At 42.4% G+C, this 26,050-nt stretch overlaps 1 protein-coding gene across 1 annotated transcript in view; it reads left to right on the top strand.

Annotated features, from left to right (window-relative positions):
- LOC115202825 (low-density lipoprotein receptor-related protein 4-like) overlaps positions 1–25,618 on the top strand; it is a 233,810-nt gene extending 208,192 nt beyond the window's left edge. The window contains 13 exon segments of the mRNA XM_029766876.1: positions 484–709; positions 1,178–1,481; positions 5,821–6,039; positions 6,208–6,342; positions 7,290–7,398; positions 7,706–7,850; positions 14,859–14,972; positions 15,113–15,224; positions 15,426–15,490; positions 20,727–20,814; positions 21,286–21,427; positions 24,791–25,063; positions 25,066–25,618. Coding sequence (XP_029622736.1) covers positions 484–709; positions 1,178–1,481; positions 5,821–6,039; positions 6,208–6,342; positions 7,290–7,398; positions 7,706–7,850; positions 14,859–14,972; positions 15,113–15,224; positions 15,426–15,490; positions 20,727–20,814; positions 21,286–21,427; positions 24,791–25,063; positions 25,066–25,128 — 1,995 coding nt within the window. The 3' untranslated portion in view covers positions 25,129–25,618.
- Positions 25,619–26,050: the final 432 nt, after the last annotated feature.

The raw sequence follows: 26,050 nt of genomic DNA, 5'->3' as shown, positions 1-26,050 counted from the left end.
TGGTCTAAGGCACTGAATCTCAGTGCTAGAGGTGTCACTACAGACCCTAGTTCGATTCCAGGCTGTATCACAACTGGTAGTGATTGGGAGTCCCATAGGGCAGCGCACAATTGGCCCAGCGTTGTCTGGGTTAGGGTTTGGCTGTGGTCGGCCATCATTGTAAATAAGAATTTGTTCTTAACTGACTTGACTGGTTAAATAACATTTTAATAAATAATGCAAGAGGTCATCCAATCCTGAGAGCTACAGAGTGTGGAGGCTTTTGTTCCAGCCCAGCTCTAACACAGCTGGGTCATGTTTAAAGTAGGACTCACCATAGCAAAAGCATTTTGCCACTGAAATGACAGGTATGTGTTCCTATTAGAGAAGAAGAATGGAGAATCTTCATTGAATTATTTTTTTAAATCCAGGACTAGGGTTATTCTGTCTCTGGGAAACCGGCCTATTGAGTCAGTGAATTAACAAAGTTTTTCACTCCCATAGCGCATCGAGGCGGCAGACCTGAACGGGCTGAACCGCCGTACCCTGGTATCCCCAGTCCAGCACCCGTATGGTCTGACCCTACTAGGACCACACATCTATTGGACCGACTGGCAGAGCCGTAGCATCCAGCGGGCTGACAAAACCACCGGCGCCAACACCATCACTGTACGCAGCAACCTGCCCGGGCTCATGGACATACAGGCCGTGGATAGAGAAAAGCCACTGGGTGAGTGTTTCAATGGCACACTGGCCTCGGAACAGCAAAGAGGAAGGTGTGAGTAGGGGTTTGCCTTGGTTTAACCTTGTCCCCAGGCTATTGCGCATGTCCCATAAAAGCCTTGTACATCAACCATTCAAAGTTGGCCTTAGTGGGAGGGACCATAGAATTATATGGGAGTGACCTTACTTGTCATCATTTAATTTTAGAAAATCACACGACTGCAAAAAATCTGGTAAGGTTGTTTGGTTGGTGTGTGTTTGGAATTGAGTGGCACTTACCCATTTGCTGTCCTCCATTTGTCCCCTGTATTCTCTATTTATTGTTCGTCTTCCCTCTCTCATTTCACTTTCAATGGAATCAGTTGCCTGTATGTAATGGGAATGTCTTGAAACCAGTAAATATTCTGCTGTTACCCCTATTTGTGTACCTGCAACAAAAGTCTGACTTGGTTTCCTCCTTCCTCCCCCTCTCCAGGTTTCAATAAGTGTGGTAGAAGGAATGGGGGCTGTAGCCACATGTGTCTGCCCCGCCCCAACGGTACTTCCTGTGCCTGTCCCACCGGCATCCTCCTCAAGGCGGATGCCAGGTCATGTGACGACTCCCCCGAGACCTACCTGCTCTTCTCCAACCGGGTCAGCGTGCGACGCATCTCCTTGGACACAGATGACCACACGGACGTGCATGTGCCCATGCCCGAGCTGCACAACGTCATCTCACTGGACTACGACAGCGTGGATGGGAAGCTGTACTACACCGATGTCAGCCTGGATGTTATCAGGTATGCTAAAAAGACACTCACACGCACAATATACACTGAGTGTACAAAACATTAGAAACACCTTCCTAATATTGAGTTGCACCCACTTTTGCTCTCAGAACAGCCTCAATTTGTTAGGGCATGGACTCTACAAGGTGTCAAAATGTTCCACAGGGATGCTGGCCCATGTTGACTCTAATGCTTCCCACAGTTGTGTCAAGTTGGCTGGTAGAGGATCTCTAAACCAAATAGATCATTCCATCTCATCCCACAGATGCTCAATTGGATTGAGATCTTGTGACTGGGCAGGCCACTGAAGTAAGCAGAATTCACTGTCATGTTTGTGGAACCATTCCTGGACAATCCTAGCCTTGTGACATGGGGCATTATCCAGCTGAAAAAATATATAGTTGCAGAAGGATACATACAGTGAGGGAAAAAAGTATTTGATCCCCTGCTGATTTTGTACGTTTGCCCACTGACAAAGAAATTATCAGTCTATAATTTTAATGGTAGGTTTATTTGAACAGTGAGAGAGAGAATAACAACAAAAAAATCCTGAAAAACGCATGTCAAAAATGTTATAAAATGATTTGCATTTTAATGAGGGAAATAAGTATTTGACCCCTCTGCAAAACATGACTTAGTACTTGGTGGCAAAACCCTTGTTGGCAATCACAGAGGTCGACGTTTCTTGTCGTTGGCCACCAGGTTTGCACACATCTCAGGAGGGATTTTGTCCCACTCCTCTTTGCAGATATTCTCCAAGTCATTAATTAACCTCTTGGGGCTATTTGGGACGCTAGCGTGCCACCCGTGGCGCACCCTATCAACAGCAGGTGCATTTCAAGAGCGGCAAATTTGAAACCAAATAAATGTCAAAATTCAAATTTTTCAAACATACAACTATCTTACACCCTTTGAAAGATAAACATCTCCTTAATCTAACCACGTTGTCCGATTTCAAAAAGGTTTTACGGCGAAAGTATAAAGTTAGGTTATGTTAGGAGAGTACATTGACAATAGCTGTGTGTAATGTATTGTCAATTCAAAGACAGGCGTCATTGGAACGAGAGTACCCAACATGAACTCGCGCGCCAGGTGTCTAATGGGCCATCACCGTTCCAAGGCTCTTGTTCGGTCAAATCTCACAGTATAAGACTCAAAACACTTTGTAAAGGCTGGTGACATCTAGTGGAAGCAATAGGAAGTGCCAAAACATTCATCAGCCCCTGTGTTTTTCAATGGCATAGGCTTAAAGGCAATTCAACACATCAGGTATCCACTTCCTGTCAGAATCTGTCTCAGGGTTTTGCCTGCCAAATGAGTTCTGTTATACTCACAGACACCATTCAAACAGTTTTAGAAACTTTAGGGTGTTTTCTATCCATATATAATAAGTATATGCATATTCTAGTTACTGGGTAGGATTAGTAACCAGATTAAATCGGGTATATTTTTTTATCCAGCCGTGAAAATACTGCCCCCTAGCCCCAACAGGTTAACCTCTAGGGGCTATGTGGGACGCAAGCGTCCCACCCCTGGTACACCCTATCAACAACAGGTGAAATATCAAGAGCGCCAAATTTGAAAACAATTAAATGTCATAATTCAAATTTCTCAAACATACAACTATCTTACACCCTTTGAAAGATAAACATCTCCTTAATCTAACCACGTCGTCCGATTTCAAAAAGGCTTTACGGCGAAAGCATAAAGTTAGGTTATGTTAGGAGAGTACATTGACAATAGCTGTGTGTAATGTTTTGTCAATTCAAAGACAGGCGTCACCAAAAGCAGAAAACCAGCTAAAATTATGCACTAACCTTTGACAATCTCCATCAGATGACACTCCTAGGACATTATGTTAGACAATACATGCATTTTTTGTTCTATCAAGTTCATATTTATATCCAAAAACACCGTTTTACTATGGCGTTGATGTTGAGGAAATCGTTTCCCTCCAATAACCGCCAGTCAATCAACACAACAAATTAAATAATTACTATTCGAAAACATTGGTAAAATATTATATTGTCATTCAAAGAATTATAGATTTACATCTCTTGAACGCAACCGGATTGCCAGATTTAAAAATAACCTTACTGGGAAATCACACTTTGCAATAATCTGAGCACTGCGCCCAGAAAAATACGCTTTGCGATACAGACTAACCGCCATGTTGGAGAGATCTAAAATCAAAAATACTATGTAAATAATCCATTACCTTTGATTCTCTTCATCAGATGTCACTTCCAGGAATCCCAGGTCCATAACAAATGTAGTTTTGTTCGAAAAAGCTCATAATTTATGTCCAAAAAGCTCCGTGTTGTTAGCACATGATCTATGCCCGCCGGACTTCTCTTCATGAACGAGGGGAAAAAAAATATTTACGTTCGTTCAAACATGTCAAACGTTGTATAGCATAAATCATTCACTAATGATTTATGCTATACAACGTTTATGGCTTTTAACCAGAACATGAATAATATTCAAGGCGGACGATTGCATTCTCTTTTAAAACGTATTGGAACGAGAGTACCCAACATGAACTCGCGCGCCAGAGTCTAATCGGCCACCACCGTTCCAAGGCTCTTGTTCGGTCAGATCTCACAGTATAAGACTCAAAACACTTTGTAAAGACTGGTGACATCTAGTGGAAGCCATAGGAAGTGCTCAACGATTAATAAGCCCCTGTGTGTTTCAATGGCATAGGCTTAAAGGTAATTCAACACATCAGGTATCCACTTCCTGTCAGAATTTGTCTCAGGGTTTTGACTGCCATATGAGTTCTGTTATACTTACAGACACCATTCAAACAGTTTTAGAAAATGCAGAGTGTTTTCTATCCAAACCTGAACAATAATATGCATATTCTAGCTTCTGAGTTTGTGTAGGAGGCAGTTAAAAATGGGCACATATTTTTTTCAAAATTCTCAATACTGCCCCCTAGCCCTAACAAGTTTTAAGATTGTGCTCCTAATCTCAGCTCGTTACCTATATAAAAGACAACTGGGAACCAGAAATCTTTCTGATTGAGAGGGGGTCAAATACTTATTTCCCTCATTAAAATGCAAATCAATTTAGAACATTTTTGACATGCGTTTTTCTGGATTTTATTGTTGTTATTCTTTCTTTCACTGTTCAAATAAACCTACCATTAAAATTATAGTATGATCATTTCTTTGTCTGTGGGCAAACGTACAAAATCAGCAGGGGATAAAATACGTTTTTCCCCTCGCTGTAGCTGCCATGAATGGATGCACCTATTTGGCAATGATGTTTAGATATCCTGTGGCATTCAAACGTAACTCCACTTTTATCAAGGGACCCAATATGTGCCATGAAAACATACCCCACACCATCATACCACCACCATCAGCCTGCAATGGTGAAACGCAGCATGATGGATGCATGTACTCATGTGGTTTTCTCCATACCCTAGTCCCCCCATCAGCGTGAAATAGCAGGAACCGGGATTCATCAAACCAGGCGATGTTTTTTCAATTCTGCAGTTTCCAGTGTTTTCGTTCCTTAGCGCACTGCAACTGCAGTTTCTTGCTGAAAGAAGTGGAACTCTAAGGTCACCGGCTGCCATACCCCATTTGTGTCAAGGTACGATGAGTTGTGCATCATTTGATGGGTCTTTGGGGACCAATGTTGTACTGGGCTGTCCGTCTGTTGCTCTGCACAATTTGTGTCTGCCTCCTTTGTCCTCTTTTATCAATGACCTGTTTTCTACCACTGGTCTGCCGTTGGCTGGATGTCCTTTGGGTGGTGGGCCATTCTTGATACACACGAAACTGTTGAGTGTGAAAAACCCAGCAGTGTTGCAGTTCTTGACACACTCAAACCAGTGCGCCTGGCACCTACTACCATACCCTGTTCAAAGGCACTTGAATCGTTTGTCTTGCCCATTCACCGTCTGAATGGCACACATACACAATCCATGTCTCAATTGTCTCAAGGCTTAAAAATCTATCTTTAACCTTTCTCCTCCCCTTCATCTACACTGATTGAAGTGGATTTATAAAAGGTGACATCAATAAGGGATCATAGCTTTCAATTGGATTCACCCGGTCAGTCTGTCATGTAAAGACCAGGTGTTCCTAATGATTGTACACTCAGTGTATACACACACACAATATGTACAGTACACTCTTACTCACACACACACGCATGCATGCATTCCAACAGTTAATTCCTCCTTGTCACTTTTTCTTACTATTTGGGGTTTTAACTCTTTGCAATTAATGTATTCGAGCAATAGTTAGGCACTCTACCAATAAGATTTAATATAATAATTGATTTGTTGATTGATTGATTCATTGATTGACTTAACTTCTCATGTGCTGGTCAGACGGGCCAACCTGGATGGTACAGGGATGGAGACAGTGATAAGCCAGGGTCTGAAGACCACTGATGGTCTAGCTGTGGACTGGGTGACCAGGAATATGTACTGGACGGACACAGGTCGCAACACCATCGAGGTGGCACGACTGGACGGGACCAGCCGCAAAGTACTAGTCAACAACAGCCTGGATGAACCCAGGGCCATCGCTGTGTTTCCCAGCAAAGGGTGAGAGGGGGGAGAGGAGGAGGGATAGAGGTGGGAAAGCGTTAAGGTTGAGGGAAGAGGCTGGAAGGGTATAGTGGAAGAGCTTGGTTTTGTGAGTGTTTGTAAGTGCGTGTTTGTGTGTGTGGGGGGGTGGGAACTGGGTTGTCATTGTTTCATTGGTCTCTCTAGGTACCTGTTCTGGACAGACTGGGGTCACATTGCTAAGATTGAGCGGGCACACCTAGATGGATCAGACCGTAAAGTTCTGATTAACACAGACCTGGGCTGGCCCAACGGACTCACACTGGATTACGACACACACAGGTTAGAAACAGAGAGTGGGAGGGAGAGAGTGGAAGGGAGGGGGATGGTGACAGGGAGGGAATAAGGGAATGACAGAGAGAGATAAAGAAGAGAGTGGCAGTGGTAGGGAGGGAGGGTGGGAATAAGGGAATGACAGACAGATATACAGGAGGGATTGGTAGGGAGGGTAGGAATAAGGGAATGACAGACAGAGATAAAGGAGAGAGAGGGAGTGGTAGGTAGGGAGAGAGAAGGAATGAGAGACACAGATACAGGAGAGAGAAGGAGTGGTAGGTAGGGAGAGAGAGAGGGAAGGAATAAGGTAATGGCAGACAAAGATACAGGAGAGAGAGGGAATGGTAGGGAGAAAGGGAGCACAGGTATAGTTTTTGGTAATAAATCTTGTTCTGGGGGCAGCCTTCCAGAGTGGTCACTAGCTGGCACAGCCACAAAGTCATAATCTGCCTTAACCACACTGCTAACTCTAATGCCTAGCCCTTCAATTAAATTAACTTTAAATTAAGACCAAAAAGCAAAGTTTTGTTTTCATAAATTTTTACAATATAGCCAATTTTGACTTTGCAGCTGGCCCATGTAGCAAACATTGCTCAGTTCTGCCTCAGGACAAGACTCATCCCAATAAATGGCAATCCACAGAGGGAGCGGGACGGAGAGTGTGACAGTCAGAGACAGGAAAAGAGGGAGAGAAAGACTGAAAATATTAGGGCCTAACAGCATACAAAGCAGATCTCAGCTGAGAAAATCTAATTATTTTCTGCAGAACATTCTGTTTTGTGTAGTAAATCATAGTACAAGAGTTTTCTGGCCTCTTGATAGGATAGCTTTGATGTCAATTCCTGTTAAATCCCTGTCATCTCTGTCTAATATCTCTGTAAAGTATTTTTGCCTAGTATGTATATGTACTATGAATGTGTGTGTTTAACTCCTCCGTGTGTGTGTGTGTGTAGGATCTTCTGGGTGGATGCTCACTTGGACCGCATTGAGAGTTCCGACCTAAACGGAAAGCTCCGTCAAATCCTCGTCAGCCCTGTGTCCCACCCCTTCGCCCTCACACAGGTACCCCCCCAGCTGTCAATCAATCACTTGACCCCACCCCCTGGCTGCTTCATCCACTCACTTGCTCTTATTCCTCCTCCACTCACTTGTTTGTTCACTGCCTCACTTGCTCTCCCTCCTCCTCCACTCATACTGAACCATAAAACTGAACCATTGTAATTCCCTTCATCTCTGACCTTCATTTTCTTCCTCCCTCTCTCTCTTCCTCCTCGTCTGTGTTTCTTTCTCTCCTCTCTTTTTCTCTACCTTGTTCCCCCAGTTGAAGCCGGTGTCCTCCCCTCTAACCCCTTTCTCCCGACTCTCGCAGCAAGACCGTTGGATCTACTGGACGGACTGGCAGACTAAGTCCATCCAGCGTGTGGACAAACACACTGGCCGCAGCAAGGAGACCGTGCTGGCCAACGTGGAGGGCCTCATGGACATCATCGTAGTCTCACCACAGAGGCAGAGCGGTAAGGGAGCAGGGTGAAGTTGCACCTAGACGCTGATCTTGAGTCATTTTAGCATTTTCCCGACTAATGATTAAGGTTAGGATTGGGGAAACTTTGCCCTTGAGCGAGTGCCAAGTTGCCCCTAACTACTGATACCGGTTCAAGTATTTGTTCATCTTATGGCGAAGATTAGCATTGAGGGTAATCTGATCCTAGATGATTAGAGCCAGCTTCTACCTTCAACCACCATTGTGGTATCGCCACAGTGACAGTGTTAATGAGGCATTTCTGGGAGTTACATTTTTTTTCTCTCAAATCAAATCAAAGTTTATTTGTCACGTGCGCCGAATACAACAGGTGTAGACCTTACAGTGAAATGCTTACTTACAGGCTCTAACCAATAGTGCAAAAAAGGTATTAGGTGAAAAATAGGTAGGTAAAGAAATAAAAACAACAGTAAAAAAGACAGGCTTTATACAGTAGCGAGGCTATAGAAGTAGTGAGGCTACATACAGACACCGGTTAGTCAAGCTGATTGAGGTAGTATGTACATGTAGATATGGTTAAAGTGACTATGCATATATGATGAACAGAGAGTAGCAGTAGTGTAAAAGAGGGGTTGGCGGGTGGTGGGTGGGACACAATGCAGATAGCCTGGTTAGCCAATGTGCGGGAGCAGTGGTTGGTCGGCCCAATTGAGGTAGTATGTACAGTGGGGGAAAAAAGTAATTGATCCCCTGCTGATTTTGTACGTTTGCCCACTGACAAAGAAAGGATCAGTCTATAATTTTAATGGTAGGTTTATTTGAACAGTGAGAGACAGAATAACAACAAAAATATCCAGAAAAACGCATGTCAGAAATGTTATAAATTGATTTGCATTTTAATGAGGGAAATAAGTATTTGACCCCCTCTCAATCAGAAAGATTTCTGGATCCCAGGTGTCTTTTATACAGGTAACGAGCTGAGATTAGGAGCACACTCTTAAAGGGAGTGCTCCTAACCGCAGCTTGTTACCTGTAAAAAAGACACCTGTCCACAGAAGCAATCAATCAATCAGATTCCAAACTCTCCACCATGGCCAAGACCAAAGAGCTCTCCAAGGATGTCAGGGACAAGATTGTAGATCTACACAAGGCTGGAATGGGCTACAAGACCATCGCCAAGCAGCTTGGTGAGAAGGTGACAACAGTTGGTGCGATTATTTGCAAATGGAAGAAACACAAAAGAATTGTCAATATCCCTCGGCCTGGGGCTCCACGCAAGATCTCACCTCGTGGAGTTGCAATGATCATGAGAACAGTGAGGAATCAGCCCAGAACTACACGGGAGGATGTTGGCAATGATCTCAAGGCAGCTGGGACCATAGTCACCAAGAAAACAATTGGTAACACACTACGCCGTGAAGGACTGAAATCCTGCAGCGCCCGCAAGGTCCGCCTGCTCAAGAATACATATACATGCCCGTCTGAAGTTTGCCAATGAACATCTGAATGACTCAGAGGACAACTGGTGAAAGTGTTGTGGTCAGATGAGACCAAAATGGAGCTCTTTGACATCAACTCAACTCGCCGTGTTTGGAGGAGGAGGAATGCTGCCTATGACCCCAAGAACACCATCTCCACCATCAAACATGGAGGTGGAAACATTATGCTTTGGGGGTGTTTTTCTGCTAAGGGGACAGGACAACTTCACCGCATCAAAGGGACGATGGACGAGGCCATATACCATCAAATATTGGGTGAGAACCTCCTTCCCTCAGCCAGGGCATTGAAAATGGGTCGTGGATGGGTATTCCAGCATGACAATGACCCAAAACACACGGCCAAGGCAACAAAGGAGTGGCTCAAGAAGAAGGACATTAAGGTCCTGGAGTGGCCTAGCCAGTCTCAGACCTAAATCCCATAGAAAATCTGTGGAGGGAGCTGAAGGTTCGAGATGCCAAACGTCAGCCTCGAAACCTTAATGACTTGGAGAAGATCTGCAAAGAGGAGTGGGACAAAATCCCTCCTGAGATGTGTGCAAACCTGGTGGTCAACTACAATAAACGTCTGACCTCTGTGATTGCCAACAAGGGTTTTGCCACCAAATACTAAGTCATGTTTTGCAGAGGGGTCAAATACTTATTTCCCTCATTAAAATGCAAATCATTTTATAACATTTTTGACATGCGTTTTTCTGGATTTTTTGTTGTTATTCTGTCTCTCACTGTTCAAATAAACCTACTATTAAAATTATACACTGATAATTTCTTTGTAAGTGGGCAAACGTACAAAATCAGCAGGGGATCAAATACTTTTTTCCCCCACTGTACATGAGTGTATAGTTATAATGACTATGCATATATGATAAACAGAGAGTAGCAGCAGTGTATTTAAGCTTACACCTTATACTGTTGGTCACATTCAAGGAAGTGTGTGTTATGTAATACAGTGCCTTGCAAAAGTATTCATCCCCTTGGCGTTTTTCCTATTTTGTTGCATTAAAACCTGTAATTTAAATTGATTTTTATTTGGATTTCATGTAATGGACATACACAAAATAGTCCAAATTGGTGAAGTGAAATGAAAAAAAATACTTCTTTCAAATTTAAACGGAAAAGTGGTGCGTGCATATGTATTTACCCCCTTTGCTATGAAGCCCCTAAATAAGATCTGGTGCAACATTTTACCTTCAGAAGTCACATAATTAGTTAAATAAAGTCCACCTGTGTGCAATCTAAGTGGCACATGATCTCAGACCTGTTCTGAAAGGCCCCAGAGTCTGCAACACCACTAAGCAAGGGGCACCGCCAAGCAAACGGCACCATGAAGACCAAGGAGCTCTCCAAACAGGTCAAGGACAAAGTTGTGGAGAAGTACAGATCAGGGTTGGGTTGTAAAAAAAATCCAAAACTTTGAACATCCCACGGAGCACCATTAAATCCATTATTTAAAAAATGTAAAGAATATGGCACTACAACAAACCTGCAAAGAGTGGGCCGCCCATAAACTCACGGACCAGGCAAGGAGGGCAAAATCAGAGAGGCAACAAAGAGACCAAATATAACCCTGAAGGAGCTGCAAAACTCCACAGCGGAGATTGGAGTATCTATCCATAGGACCACTAAGCCATACACTCCACAGAGCTGGGCTTTTCGGAAGAGTGGCCAGAAAAAAGCCATTGCTTAAAGAAAAAATAAGCAAACACATTTGGTGTTTGCCAAAAGGCATGTGGGAGACTCCCCAAACATATGAAAGAACGTACTCTGGTCAGATGAGACAAAAATGTGGCTTTTTTGCCATCAAGGAAAATGCTTTGTCTGGCGCAAACCCAACAACTCTCATCACCCCAAGAATACCATCCCCATAGTGAAGCATGGTGGTGGCAGCATCATGCTGTGGGGATGTTTTTCATCAGCAGGGACTGGGAAACTGGTCAGAATTGATGGAATGATGGCGCTAACTTCAGGGAAATTCTTGAGGGAAACCTGTTTCAGTCTTCCAGAGATTTGAGACTGGGACGGAGGTTCACCTTCCAGCAGGACAATGACCCTAAGCATACTGCTAAAGCAACACTCGAGTGGTTTAAGGGGAAACATTTAAATGTCTTGGAATGGCCTAGTCAAAGCCCAGACCTCAATCCAATTGAGAATCTGTGGTATGACTTAAAGATTGCTGTACACCAGCGGAACACATCCAACTTGAAGGAGCTGTAGCAGTCTTGCCTTGAATAATGGGCATAAATCCCAGTGGCTAGATGTGCCAAGCTTATAGAGACATACCCCAAGAGACTTGCAGCTGTAATTACTGCAAAAGGTGACTCTACAAAGTATTTGCTTTGGGGGGGTGAATAGTTATGCACGCTCAAGTTCAGTTTTTTTGTCTTATTTCTTGTTTGTTTCACACAAAAAATGATTTTGCATCTTCAAAGTGGTGGGCATGTTGTGTAAATCAAATTATACAAACCCACAAAAAAACATTTTAATTCCAGGTTGTAAGGCAACCAAGGAAATATGTGAAGGGGGTGAAATCTGTTCAGTTTTGATACTGAGCTCATTGCCCAACCAGACGCATCTGGTTTCAAGTGGCCAAAAGACCTCGTGATGTTCAGCTGCTATTTAGCGGACGAACTGGGAATCAGACAGGAAATCTAATTATATTAGTGGAAAGGTAGCAACGTCAGTTTTCTTCTCATATGTATATATTTTCTGTACATCGAAAAATGGAGCCATTGCACAAACCCTGCTGTTTTGAAATGGCTGTGTTCCTATGGGAATTTATGCATGTTTGTAGCGCCACCATTAGGTAAAAGATCTGACTTGTTTTTTTATCCTTTTGGAACAGTAATTAGTGGTATATTTTATTTCAAACCTAGACTTTCAAAACTCTTATTCTCTTAAAATGTACTGACAGTTCTACTTCCCTTTGCCTGCTGTTTCTCTGGCTCTGTAATAGTCACATTGTTGCTGACTATTTCTAATAGCACTAAGCATGTATTGGTTGAAATCTAAATGTCTTTCATTAAACATAAAATATATGTTATCTTCACATCCGTGTATATTCCCCCTCAAGCCAAAATCATGACGGCCCTCAAGGTACTACACTGGACATTATGCAAACTGGAAACCACATATCCTGAGGCCACATTTATTGTAGCTGGGGATTTTCACAAAGAAAATTTGAGGAAAACGCTACCAAAATTCTATCAGCACATTGACTGTAGACTGTAGTCGCTTAGAAAAAACACTAGACCACTGCTACTCACCTTTTTGAGATGCTTACAAGGCCCTCCCCCGCCCTCCCATCAGCAAATCAGATCACAACTCCATTTTGCTTCTCCCTTCCTATAGGCAGAAACTCAAACAAGAAGTACCCAAGGTCTATTCAATGCTGGCCTGACCAATCAGAATCTATGTTTCAAGATTGTTTTGATAACGCGGACTGGGATATGTTCTCAGGTAGCCTCTGAGAATAACATAGACTTTTACACAAACACTGTGACTGAGTTCATCAGGAAGTGTATAGGGGATGTTGTTCCCATGGTGACTATTAAAGCCTACCCAAACCAGAAACCGTGGATAGATGGCAGCATTCACGCAAAACTGAAAGTGCAAACCATCGCATTTAACCATGGCAAGGTGACTGGGAATATGGTTGAATACAAACAGTGTAGTTATTCCTTCCATAAGGCAATCAAACAGGCAAAACATAAGTACAGAGACAAAGTGGAGTCACAATTCAACAGCTCAGACTCGAGACATATGTGGCAGGGTCTACAGACAATCACAGATTACAAATGGAAAACCAGCCACGTCGTGGACACCAACGTCTTGCTCCCAGACAAGCTAAACACCTTCTTTGCCCGCTTTGAGGATAACACAGGCCACTCCCAAGGACTGTGGACTCTCGTTCTCCATGGCCAACGTGAGTAAGACATTTAAGCGTGCTAACCCTCGCTAGGCTGCCGGCCCAGACGGCATCCTAGCCGCTTGTGCAGACCAGCTGTCTGGAGTGTTTACGGACATATCTCTCCCTATCCCAGTCTGCTGTCCCCACTTGCTTCAAGAGGGTCACCATTGTTCCTGTACCGAAGAAAGCAAATGTAACTGAATGACTATCGCTCCATAGCACTGTCATCATGAAGTGCTTTGAGAGTCTAGTTAAGGATCATATCACCTCTACCTTACATCCTAGACCCACTTCAATTTGCTTACCGCCCCAATAGATCCACAGATGATGCAATCTCCATCACACTGCACACTGCCCTCTGCCCTATCTCATCTGGACAAGAGGAATACCTACATCAGAATGCTGTTCATTGACTATAGCTCAGCCTTCAACACCATAGTACCCTCCAAGCTCATCATTAAGCTCGGAGCACTGGGTCTGGACCCCGCCATGTGCAACTGGGTCCTGGAAATTCCTGACAGGTAGCCTGCAGGTGGTTAAGGTAGGAAACAACACCTCCACTTCACTGATCCTCAACACAGTACTCCCTGTTCACCCATGACTGCGTGGCCATGCACGCCTCCAACTTAATCATCAAGTTTTCAGACGACACAATGGTAGTAGGTCTGATTACTAACAATGATGAGACAGCCTACAGGGAGGAGGTGAGGGCCCTGGTGGAGCGGTGCCAGGAAAATAATCTCTCCCTCAACGTCAACAAAATGAAAGAGCTGATCGTGGACTTCAGGAAACAGCAGACGGAGGACACCCCTATCCACATCGACGGGACTGCAGTGGAGAAGGTGGAAAGCTTCAATATCCTCGCCGTACACATCACTGACAATTTGAAATGGTCCACCCACACAGACAGTGTATGGCAACTGGTATGGCAACTGCACCGCGCGCAACCGCAGGGCTCTTCAGAGGATGGTGCGGTCTGCCCAACGCCTCACCAGGGAACACTGCCTGCCCTCCAGGACACCTACAGCACCCCGATGTCACAGGAAGGCCAAAAATATAATCAAGGACATCAACCACTCGAGCAACGGCCTGTTCACCCCGCTATCATCCAGAAGGCGAGGTCAGTACAGGTGCCTCAAAGCTGGACCAGAAGTCTGAAAAACAACTTCCATCTCAAGGCCATCAGACTGTTAAATAGCCATCACTAGGCAGCTACCACCCGGTTACTCAACCCTGCACCTTAGAGGCTGCTGCCCTATATACATAGACATGGCCACTTTAATAATGGAACACCAGCTACTTTAATAATGTTTCCATACGGCTTTACTCATCTCAAATGCATATACTGTATTCTATTCTACTGTATTTAGTCAATGCCACTCCGACATTGCTCGTCCTAATATTTAGATATTTCTTAGTTCCATTCGTTTACTTTTAGATTTGTGTATTGTTGTGAATTGTTAGATACTACTGCACTGTTGGAGCTAGGAACACAAGCATTTCGCTACACCAGCAATAACATCTGCTAAATATGTGTATGTGACCAATACAATTTGATTAGATATGTGCCATTGTGAAAATGCCACACAAGGGCGGCAGAGTTTAACAGGTTAAAGTAAACCTTTTCTCTTCCCTGCAGGCACTAACCACTGTGGAGTGAATAATGGAGGATGCACTCATCTCTGCTTCGCTAAGACAAACAGCTTTGTGTGTGCCTGCCCTGATGAACCAGACAGCAGGCCCTGCTCCACCAGTGAGTTTGTGTGTGTGTGTGTGCACTTGCGTGCCTGCGTGCGCGTATGAGAAACAACTTACTTTGATAAAAAACATTCCAGCTTTGTGTGTGATCTGTTTATGTATCTTTAAAACACTAATCATTGTTCCTATGTTTAGTCTCAGGTTATGTGCCCACCTCACCAGACAGAGAGACCACCAGCACCGCAGCCCCCAACAAGATCCCCAAAGCCCCCACAGACACGCCTCAGCAAGGACCCCCACTGATCAAGTATGTCAACTACAGGCCTGATATTTTACCTCATTGACCATGACTTGAAGGGATCCTACTGATACATAATGATGTCTGTCGGATATGAATATTGACTAAATGCCTTATATCACAATGCTTTACTTTTATGTCTTCAGTTTGTGAGAAAGTATATGCTCAGTTTGATGGTTAATGTTATTTTTTTTACATCCCGTTTTGTAGCTGCACAGACAAGAGCCTAAGTGTGGAGGGCTGCTTACAGAGCAACGTGGTGACAGCTCCTCACGGTAAGATAAAGTCAGCTTTATCATCAAATTCATCATCATTATCATGATTATTACCCTCAGTAGCATCTTCATCACACTTTGCATCGTCATTACTATCATCATCATCATAAATGTGACCCGAGTCAGGAAAGTCATGACTTCACAGGAGAGCTCTTTGAACGTAAACATTTAAAAAAAATCAAAATCCAGTCAGCTTTATCATCAAATTCATCATCATTATTACCCTCAGTAGCATCTTCATCACACTTTGCGTCATCATTACTCAGCTTTATCATCAAATTCATCATCATTATCATGATTGTTACCCTCAGTAGCATCTTCATCACACTTTGCATCATCATTACTATCATCATCATCATAAATGTGACCCGAGTCAGGAAAGTCATGACTTCACAGGAGAGCTGTGTAAACTTTTTTTTTTAAATCAAAATGCATTTTTTGGCAGAAAAGCCTTCTCGACCATGTGAACTTTAATGTGCCTTAATATCAAACTTGTATGCCATCTGTTAATACGAATAAAATTGTACAATTATGAGCCTAGTTGGTTAAGCCACAGAAAGAGTGAGCGACCTTCCCGCTAGCCATGATTGGCTGAGACAATGAGTGGGCTGGACATGCCAAAAGATGAGTTTGGATTGGTCTGCCACATAGCATGCGTCTGTCTATTGGAGCTGGTCAGTAACTCTAGGTAATCATGTCAAACGCAACCTTTTTTAAATGTATTGCGTAGGAAAACTGCATAAACCTAATGTCAAGTTAAAGTGTACTGTTAGCTAGCTAACATTATGTGTATGCTCTCCAGTTTCTGGAGGATAGAGTTTTTAACCTCTCTGGGGTATGTGGGACGATTTCGTCCCACCTACGTAACAGCTACTGAAATTCCAGTGGCGCGATTTTTGAATCGTTAGAAATACTATTACTTCAATTTCTCAAACATATGACTATTTTACAGCTATTTAAAGACAAGAATCTCGTTAATCTAACCCCACTGTCCGATTTCAAAAAGGCTTTACAACGAAAGCAAAACATTAGATTATGTCAGCAGAGTGCCCAGCCAGAAAAAATCAGACAGCCATTTTTCAAGCTAGCATATCATGTCACATAAACCCAAACCACAGCTAAATGCAGCACTAACCTTTGATGATCTTCATCAGATGACACACCTAGGACATTGTGTTATACAATACATGCATGTCTGTTCAATCAAGTTCATATTTATATCAAAAAACAGCTTTTTGCATTAGCATGTGACGTTCAGAAAACGCATAACCCCCGGCAAACTTCCGTTGAATTTACTAACAGTTTGCTAAATTACTCACGATAAACGTTCACAAAAAGCATAACAATTATTTTAAGAATTATAGATACATTACTCCTCTATGCACTCGATATGTCCGATTTTAAAATAGCTTTTCGGATGAAGCACATTTTGCAATAATCTAAGTACATAGCCCGGCATTACAGGGCTAGCTATTTAGATACCCACCCAGGTCAGCATCCACCAAAATCACATTTCCTATAAGAAAAATGTTCTTACCTTGCTTGTTCTTCATCAGAATACACTGCCAGGACTTCTACTTCAATAACAAATGTTGGTTTGGTCCCAAATAATCCATCGTTATATCCAAACAGCGACGTTTTGTTCGTGAGTTCTAGAATGCTTCTTCACGGTCCTGCGCATGGCGCATTGGCGTGTCAAAAATGTCTAAATATTCCATTACCGTACTTCGAAGCATGTCAACCGCTGTTTAAAACCTATTTTTATGCCATTTATGTCGTAGAGAAGTGATAATATTCCGACCGGGAGTATGCATTGAGCCTAAACAGCCGAATAAAATTTCTCCTCGGGAGCGACTCATGCACGCGCATCATTCAAAGGTCCTCTGAGCATCCACTTACAAAAGGCGATAATCTGTTTCAACCTGAGGCTCCCTCGTAAACCTTCAGGTTTTTCGCGGGCTCTGAGAGCCTATTGGAGCCCTGGGAATTGTCACGTTACAGCTAAGATCCTTACTTTTCAATAAAAAGATGCAAGACGCACGACTCCTTGTCAGACAGGGTACTTCCTGCTTGAAACCTTGTCAGGTTTTTGCCTGCCATAGGAGTTCTGTTATACTCACAGACACCATTCAAACAGTTTTAGAAAATTCAGAGTGTTTTCTATCCAAACCTGAACAATAATATGCATATTCTAGCTTCTGAGTTGGTGTAGGAGGCAGTTAAAAATGGGAACATATTTTTTCCAAAATTCTCAATACTGCCCCCTACCCCAAACAGGTTAAATTAGTTGAATTTGAGTATGATAGCTAAGGAGATGGAGAAAACACCAGTCTGGATTACATCGTCAAACTAAGGGCAACCATGCATGGCATCAGACAGGAGACACATCCAACCATGATGTATACGGGTAAGATAGTCTAGCTAGCTACATTTTCAGATATTACACGTTTCTAATTTTGACAGAAAGGGGTTTTATTTCAAGTGTACTCTTAGCTAGCTAACGTTAGCTGGCTGGGTAGCTAGCTAACGTTAGCTGGCTGGGTCGCTAGCTAATGTTAGCTGGCTGGGTCGCTAGCTAACGGTATGTGTATGATCTTATTCTTCGTATCTCAGACACATTTACTTGACTAGTTATAGCCATAGAACCTGTTTGGTTACCTACCTGCAGGGTAGTAATGTCGTGAGTTGTGATTATGGTCCATTGTTTAGCTAGCTACATGTCTTAATAAAAGACTCCACTCTAATTTTGACAAAGTATTTTCATTTCAAGTTAGTGTACAGTGAGCTAGCTAGCTAACGTTAGCTGGCTGGCTCACTAACTAACATTACATCATGCGTTGGGATTCATTGTTTACCTAGCTAGCTACATTTCTTAACAAAAGACTCATCATAGTGTGCCAGAGTGCAGAATAACTGATGAATTTTTGAACGCTCAACACTCATTGAATATGTCTGGTGTCAGTGAATTCGGCAACAAAGCGCAATTCAATTGTTGCCAGCAGCACAGTTACAGTCACCAACACTCTGGATAACATGAAAACTGCCTAACCAGCTCTGCTAGAGTGAGTAAAATGGTCAGAGTGGGGTGTTCTCTCATTATGTGTCTGGAAGTAACTAGCCAGTGTTAGCCAGTTAGCTTGGGTGATTGACTGTCGTTGTGAGGTCATAACAACCCTACTTATTGGCCAGAGTGTCCAGTGTGCGCTCTGAACACGAATCGCTCTGAATTTACAAACGGACAATCTGACAACACAGTTGCAGTCACCAACGCTCTGGATAACATAACAGCCTAACCAGCTCTGCTAAGGCGAGTAATGTTCAGTGAGCTGTTCTCTCTCTCTCTTAGATGTCTGGATGTAGCTGGCAAGTTAGTACAGAATGCATGGATCGACCCTTCCTCTTACATCTAGATGTGCCGCTAGCGGAACGCCTCGCCAATATCCAATGATAGAGCATGGCGCGAATTACAAACTCCTCAAAAATCCAAAAACGTCAATTTTTCAAACATATGACTATTTTACACCATTTTAAAGACAAGACTCTCATTTATCTAACCACATTGTCCGATTTCAAAAAGGCTTTACAACGAAAGCAAAACATTAGATTATGTCAGGAGAGTACCCAGCCAGAAATAATCACACACCCATTTTTCAAGCTAGTATATAATGTCACAAAAACCAAAACCACAGCTAAATGCAGCACTAACCTTTGATAATCTTCATCAGATGACTCTCCTAGGACATTATGTTATACAATACATGCATGTTTTGTTCAATCAAGTTCATATTTATATCAAAAACCAGCTTTTTACATTAGCATGTGACGTTCAGAACTAGCATACCCACCGAAAACTTCAGGTGAATTTACTAAATTACTCACGATAAACATTCACAAAAAACATAACAATTATTTTAAGAATTATAGATACAGAACTCCTTTATGCAATCGCGGTGTCCGATTTTAAAATAGCTTTTCGGTGAAAGCACATTTTGCAATATTCTGAGTAGATAGCCCGGCCATCATGGCTAGCTATTTTGACACCCACCAAGTTTGGCACTCACCAAACTCAGATTTACTATAAGAAAAATTGGATTACCTTTGCTGTTCTTCATCAGAATGCACTCCCAGGACTTCTACTTCAATAACCAATGTTGTTTTGGTTCCAAATAATCCATAGTTATATCCAAATAGCTGCGTTTGTTCTTGCGTTCAAGAAGCTATCCGAAGGGTGACACGCCGGTGCGTATCGTGACAAAAAATGTCATGATATTCCATTACCGTACTTCGAAGCATGTCAAACGCTGTTTAAAATCAATTTTTATGCGATTTTTCTCGTAAAATAGCAATAATATTCTGACCGGGAGACCTTGTTTTCGTTCAAACACTGAAAATAGAAAATGGAGTCTTCACATGAATGCGCGGGCCCGTGTCATTGTTCTCAGAACGACCACTTTCCAAAAGCCCTACTTTTTTTTGCCCAGGGACTGCAGAGTCATCATTCGCCGTTCTGGCGCCTTCTGAGAGCCTATGGGAGCCTTAGAAAATGTCACGTTACAGCAGAGATCCTCTATTTTACATAAAGAGGCTATAGAAGACCAAGAAATGGTCAGAGAGGGCACTCCCTATATGGAATCTTCTCAGGTTTTGGCCTGCAATATGAGTTCTGTTATTCTCACAGACACCATTCAAACAGTTTTAGAAACTTTAGGGTGTTTTCTATCCCAATCAAACAATTATATGCATATTCTAGTTTCTGGGCAGGAGTAATAACCAGATTAAATCGGGTACGTTTTTTATCCGGCCGTGAAAATACTGCCCCCTATCCTAAACAGGTTAAAGAGATGGGTGGGGCTAAGGCTTAAGAGGGTGTGAACAATGCTGAATGGGTGTAGACAAAGAAGGGCTGTCCAATAGTAGTACCAAAACATTTAAAGACGGTTTTCTCAAAAGTGAGTTTACAAGTTGATCAACTTTCAAAGCAGAATTACTTTCCCATTGTTTCCTCAAAGGCGATGTATGATATACCATTTTGTAGCTCGTATTCTCTACTTTTATCCAATGTAAAAAACAGAAATTCAAATGTTGCTACATAAGACCGAATGCAGGTGGTGAGTCACTAAATGATTCACTTTCAAATGTACAGTGTTGATTTTATAGGCTATATCTAATTGTTTTGATGTCATAGCAGTATAATCCACTCATTGGTTGATGTTCATCTGCAACGCTTCTTTCACAGGGGAGGGGCTTCATATCAGCTATGTGATTGGAGGAGCATTAACCATTCTTGCCATCCTGATAATCATCACTGCCTTCATTATTTACAGGTAATACCAAGTCCTCTCTAAATACTCAAAATTCTGCTCATTTGACATTTACATTTTCGTCATTTAGCAGACGCTCCAGTCTAGAGTGATTAACAGATAGTACATTCATCTTAAAGTAGCTAGGTGAGACAACCACTTCAGTCATAGTAAGTAAAATGTTCCTCAAAGTCATCAACAAAGTCAGTGCTAGTAATAAAATAAATATGTGAATGTCTATTCTCCATCCCTTTATCTGTCCAGATATTAAGTAAGTAATTAGGTGAACACAAATTGAGCACCAATAGATTTGGCCAATGTTACTGTCAGGTAACTTATCATTTCATATCAGTGCAGATAAAGAACACACAGAGGAAGCTACATTAGACCTGTGACATTTGTCTGTCGTGGGAGCTAACCTAGATAGCCACCCAATGGACAGTTTTAACCAGTGGACTGTGTGTATAATGTGTTTTCCCATCTTTCTATCCTCAGACACAAAATGTCAAAGTTTGCTGACCCCGGGATGAGGAACCTGACCTACAGTAACCCCTCATACAGGACGTCAACGCAAGAGGTCAAGATCGAGACCTCTCAAAAGCCGCCCATTTACAACCAGCTACGATATAAGAAAGAGGTAACTATTCAGGCCTATTTAGTATTTCAAGAAAATGACGAGTGTTCTAATCTAGCTAAGCATTTTTTCACGTGCAGCATTTGCAGTTGTCATCAAGTCAAAGGGTGGTTATTTGAAGAATCTCAAATATAAAATCTATTTTGATTTGTTTAACACTTTTTTGGTTACTACATGATTCCATATGTGTTATTTCATAGTTTTGATGTCTTCACTATTATTCTACAATGTAGAAAATAGTAAAAATAAAGAAAAACCCTTGAATGAGTAGGTGTTCTAAAACTTTTGACCTGTAGTGTATGTTATTCTCATATAATAACGTGTAAAATTTGCACTGGTGCAAGTGTTTACTGAATCTGGGCCTTATATCTCACCTCAGTCTTCGATGAAATTAAGTAACTAATGTTTAGTATAGGAATGGATACATTTGATGTGAATCCATTGGGTTTCTGTATGCCTATTATGACTGAAGGGTTTCAAATGTTCAAATAGTATGGCTGGAAGTAACCATTGAGACGAATACCAGTTTTCAATGTTTGCCTCTATCTCTTATGCTGTAGATAGATTGCTTTACAGTGTTTTATTATAACCAAACATGAAGAGGCACAAGTTGTGACTGACCCGTCCACTCATCTCTCCTTTCTCCTCTTCCCCCTCTCCTTCACTGTAGCTCTCTCATCCTTACAACAGCCTCTCTCCTTTATTCTTTTGACCTGTTTTGTCCTGCGGAGAGGTAGTCACACTGCATGGGGAATCCCTCGACTCAATCAACCTATAACTCTCTCTTTCACTCCTCCTGTATCTCTCTCACTCCTTTTGTATCTCTCTCTCGTCCCCAGCTACATGCTCTCTCTCATGTGTCTACTAATGTTCCTCTGCTTGGTCATACTGACTCTTTCTGATGACTGACTTAACTAATGATTTAACAAATGTAGAGACATACAGTGCCTTCAGAAAGTGTTCATACCCCTTGACTTTTTCCACTTGTGTTGTGTTACAGCCTGAATTGAAAGTTTATTAAATTGAGATTGTGTGTCGCTGGCCTACACACAATACCCCATAATATCAGTGGAATTATGTTTTTCTAAATTTTTCCAAATTCATTTAAAATGAAAAGCTGAAATTCCTTGAGTCAATAAGTGTTCATCTCCTTTGTTTTTGGCAAGCCTAAATATGTTCAGGAGTAAAAATGTACTTAATTCACGTAATAAGTTCCATGGACTCACTCAGTGTGTCAGGGTATGCGTGAAGGGCTGTAGGAAGTCAGGCGCAGGAGAGGAGATAGTTGGTAGCAAAACGAAGCCTTTTATTTGGTGACCCAAAAGCACACGGCACAAAATAACACGAAATACAAATAAGGGTTTAACATAACCCAGCTTAACCAGCCTAACGTGCGCAATCATGAACAGATAAACAATACCACACAAAGACATGGGGAAAACAGAGGGTTAAATACACAACACATAATGAGGGAAATGAGAACCAGGTGTGTGGAAAAACGAGACAAAACAAATGGAAAATGAAAAATGGATCGGTGATGGCTAGAAGACCGGCGACTTCGACCGCCGAACACCGCCCGAACAAGGAGAGGCATCGACTTCGGCAGAAGTCGTGACACTGTGTGCATTGATAGTGTTTAACTTAATTTTTGAATGACTACCTCATCTCTGTACCCCACACATACAATTAATTATCTGTAAGGTCCCTCAGTCGAACAGTGAATGTAAAGCACAGATTCAACCACAAAGATCAGGGAGGTTTTCAAATGGTTCGCAAAGAAAGGAACCTATTGGTAAATAAAAATAAAAAAAGCAGACATGAATTATCCCTTTGAGAATGGTAAAGTTATTAATTACACTTTGGATGGGGTATGAATACACCCACTCACTACAAAGATACAGGCGTCCTTCCTAACTCAGTTGCCGGAGAGGAAGGAAACCGCTCAGGAATTTCACTATGACTTTAAAACAGTTACATAGTTTAATGGCTGTGATTGGAGAAAACAGGGGATGGATCAACAACATTATAGTTACTCCACAATACTAACCTAAATGAGAGATTGAAAAGAAAGCCTGTACAGAATAAAAATATTGAAAAAAATGCATCATGTTTGCAACAAGGTACTAAAGTAATACTGCAAAAAGTTTGGCTAAGAAATTAACTTCATGTCCTAAATACAAATTGTTATGTTTGAGGCAAATCTTACACAACACATCACTGAGTACCACTCTTCATATTTTCAAGCATGGTTGTGGCTGCATCATGTTATGGATATGCTTGTCATCGACAATGGACTTTTTTAGGATATAAAGAAACGGAATAGAGCTAAGCTCAGGCAAAATCCTAGAGGAAAACCTGTTTCAGTCTGCTTTCCAACAGACACTGGGACACATTCACCGTTCAGCAGGACAATAACCTAAAACACAAGGCCAGATATACACTGGAGTTGCTTACCAAGATGACATTGAATGTTCCTGAGTGGCCTAGTTACAGTTTTGACTTAAATTGGCTTGAGAACCTATAGCAAGACTTGAAAATGGCTATCTAGGAATTATCAGCAACCAACTTGACAGAGCTTGAAGAATAAAAAAATAAATGTGCAAATCATTTTGGGGCTCCCGAGTGGCGCAGCGGTCTAAGGCACTGCATCTCAGTGCTAGAGGCGTCACTACAGACCCTGGCACAATATGTGGAAAAAGTTGAGGGGTGTGAATACTTTCTGAATGCACTTTTATCTCTATCTATGGTTGTGGATGGACCTAATACTATCAAATAATGAGGGTTTGAAAAGTCTGTTCTTTGTTTGACAAACCCTTTCACTTTATGTATTGTGTGTCTGTCATTTTACACAGTCTTATTTTGCGGGAATGTACTGCTATCAGATGTAATCCTGAGCCCAACTCTAACCTTTTGATTACCTGGAGCAGTTTCAGTATATTGTTTACCATCCAGTCACAAAAATCAAATACATTGTTTCTCCACAAATGCCGTAAAGAGATGACACGTTTGAGATTCCATAGTGTGCCCACTCAACACATGGGCACTAATAACAAAACTAACTGAAAGACCAGAGGACATCTCACTGAAAAACAAACTACTATTATGCATGGGTATAACAACATCCTGCTCTGGAGTATTTGTAGTTGTTTTCTGATGAATTATTCCAAAATGGCTGCTGTCTAACCATTGACACAGGCTTAGTTTTCCACTAACTACTTATTCAGGGTCAGATTTTCTTCGTCCCCTCAGATGCTTTTGGGGATATGATCATCTGACCCTAGATCTGTGGGTGATGTCTACGTTGTGCGCTAGACTTACACAGCTAACCCTTCTACTGTGTCTTCTTTCTCCTTCCTACTTCCTCAGGGGGACTGGGACAGCGGCTACACCAAGGAGAAGATCCGGATCGTGGAGGGAGTGTGTCTCCTCTCCAACGAGGAGCTGTACTGGGAGGACCTGAAGCAGCTGAAGCCGTCGCGGGGTGGTCTGCATACGTGCATGCACACGGACACCGTGTCCCTGCAGGCCAGCAGCGCCTCACTGGACGACGGCGAGACAGAGCAGTTGCTCCAAGAGGAGACGTCGGAGTGCTCGTCCATAAACACGCTGACCCCCGCCATCATCACACCCCAACGCCACCCCGAACACAGCCTGACACCGGCTGGACCCCCGCGCGCAAACCCTCCACCGAGAGCGAGGTGTAAGGGAGGCCTCTTGCTTCACTGCCTCCCTACTCCTACTCTTCCCCCTTAGTCCTCCCGACCCTTCAACTGCACACCCTTACACACACACACACACACACACACACACACACACACACACACACACACACACACACACACACACACACACACACACCTGAATACAATATACACATACAGTAAACGAGTAAATGGTACGTACTTGCGCTTCAGGCCACAGTGAGTCATACACTATCTGACACTCACACAGATAGGTGGTACATACAAACACTACAGCCACATACATACTTCATGCTACACACACACATTTATGCATACATACAAACCTGGCATCTCCTCGGCCCGCTGGACTTTGTCCTACACACACACATCCGCACTCTTACCACTACCCTCTCACAACCACAGACTGACTCACTGCTAACCTCTTCAGGCAACAGACTGAATTACAATTTACAAGCATGCTGGAAAAAGAAAGCAAAAAAATACACTTTGAGAAAGGAAATGACAAAGAGAGAATTAAATGACGTCTGGAGCCTTTTTAAAGAATGCAACTTTCCTCCTCAAGGTGAGGGCCGCTTGGTTGTGTATGACCTTGCATTTTTTGACAAAGCTAAAAACAATATACTCCCGCAGGAAACTATGTAAAAAAACTGCTCTCTCTCAATAATGCAACTCATCATATACCATGTCCTTATGAACTCTATTTATGAACTTTTTGTTCTTTGACTTGGTTTTTGCTGATTTTAGAGAATGGCGAGAGTGTTGTGTAGAACTGTATTACAGTATGACCCAGTCATTCAAACCTCTATATATATGACAGTGCCAAAGGGTGGAGCTACGTCTACATCTACACTAGAAGAACATTTTATGGGATATGTGCCATGTGAAGGATGGACAGACAGACAGTTATCTATGGGAGAGCACA

The sequence above is a fragment of the Salmo trutta genome, chromosome 12 (genome assembly GCF_901001165.1).
Source record: "Salmo trutta chromosome 12, fSalTru1.1, whole genome shotgun sequence".
NCBI classification, from domain to species: Eukaryota; Metazoa; Chordata; class Actinopteri; order Salmoniformes; family Salmonidae; genus Salmo; species Salmo trutta.
Note: the sequence above shows the minus strand (reverse complement) of the source record. Positions and strands in the feature narration are given on the sequence as shown.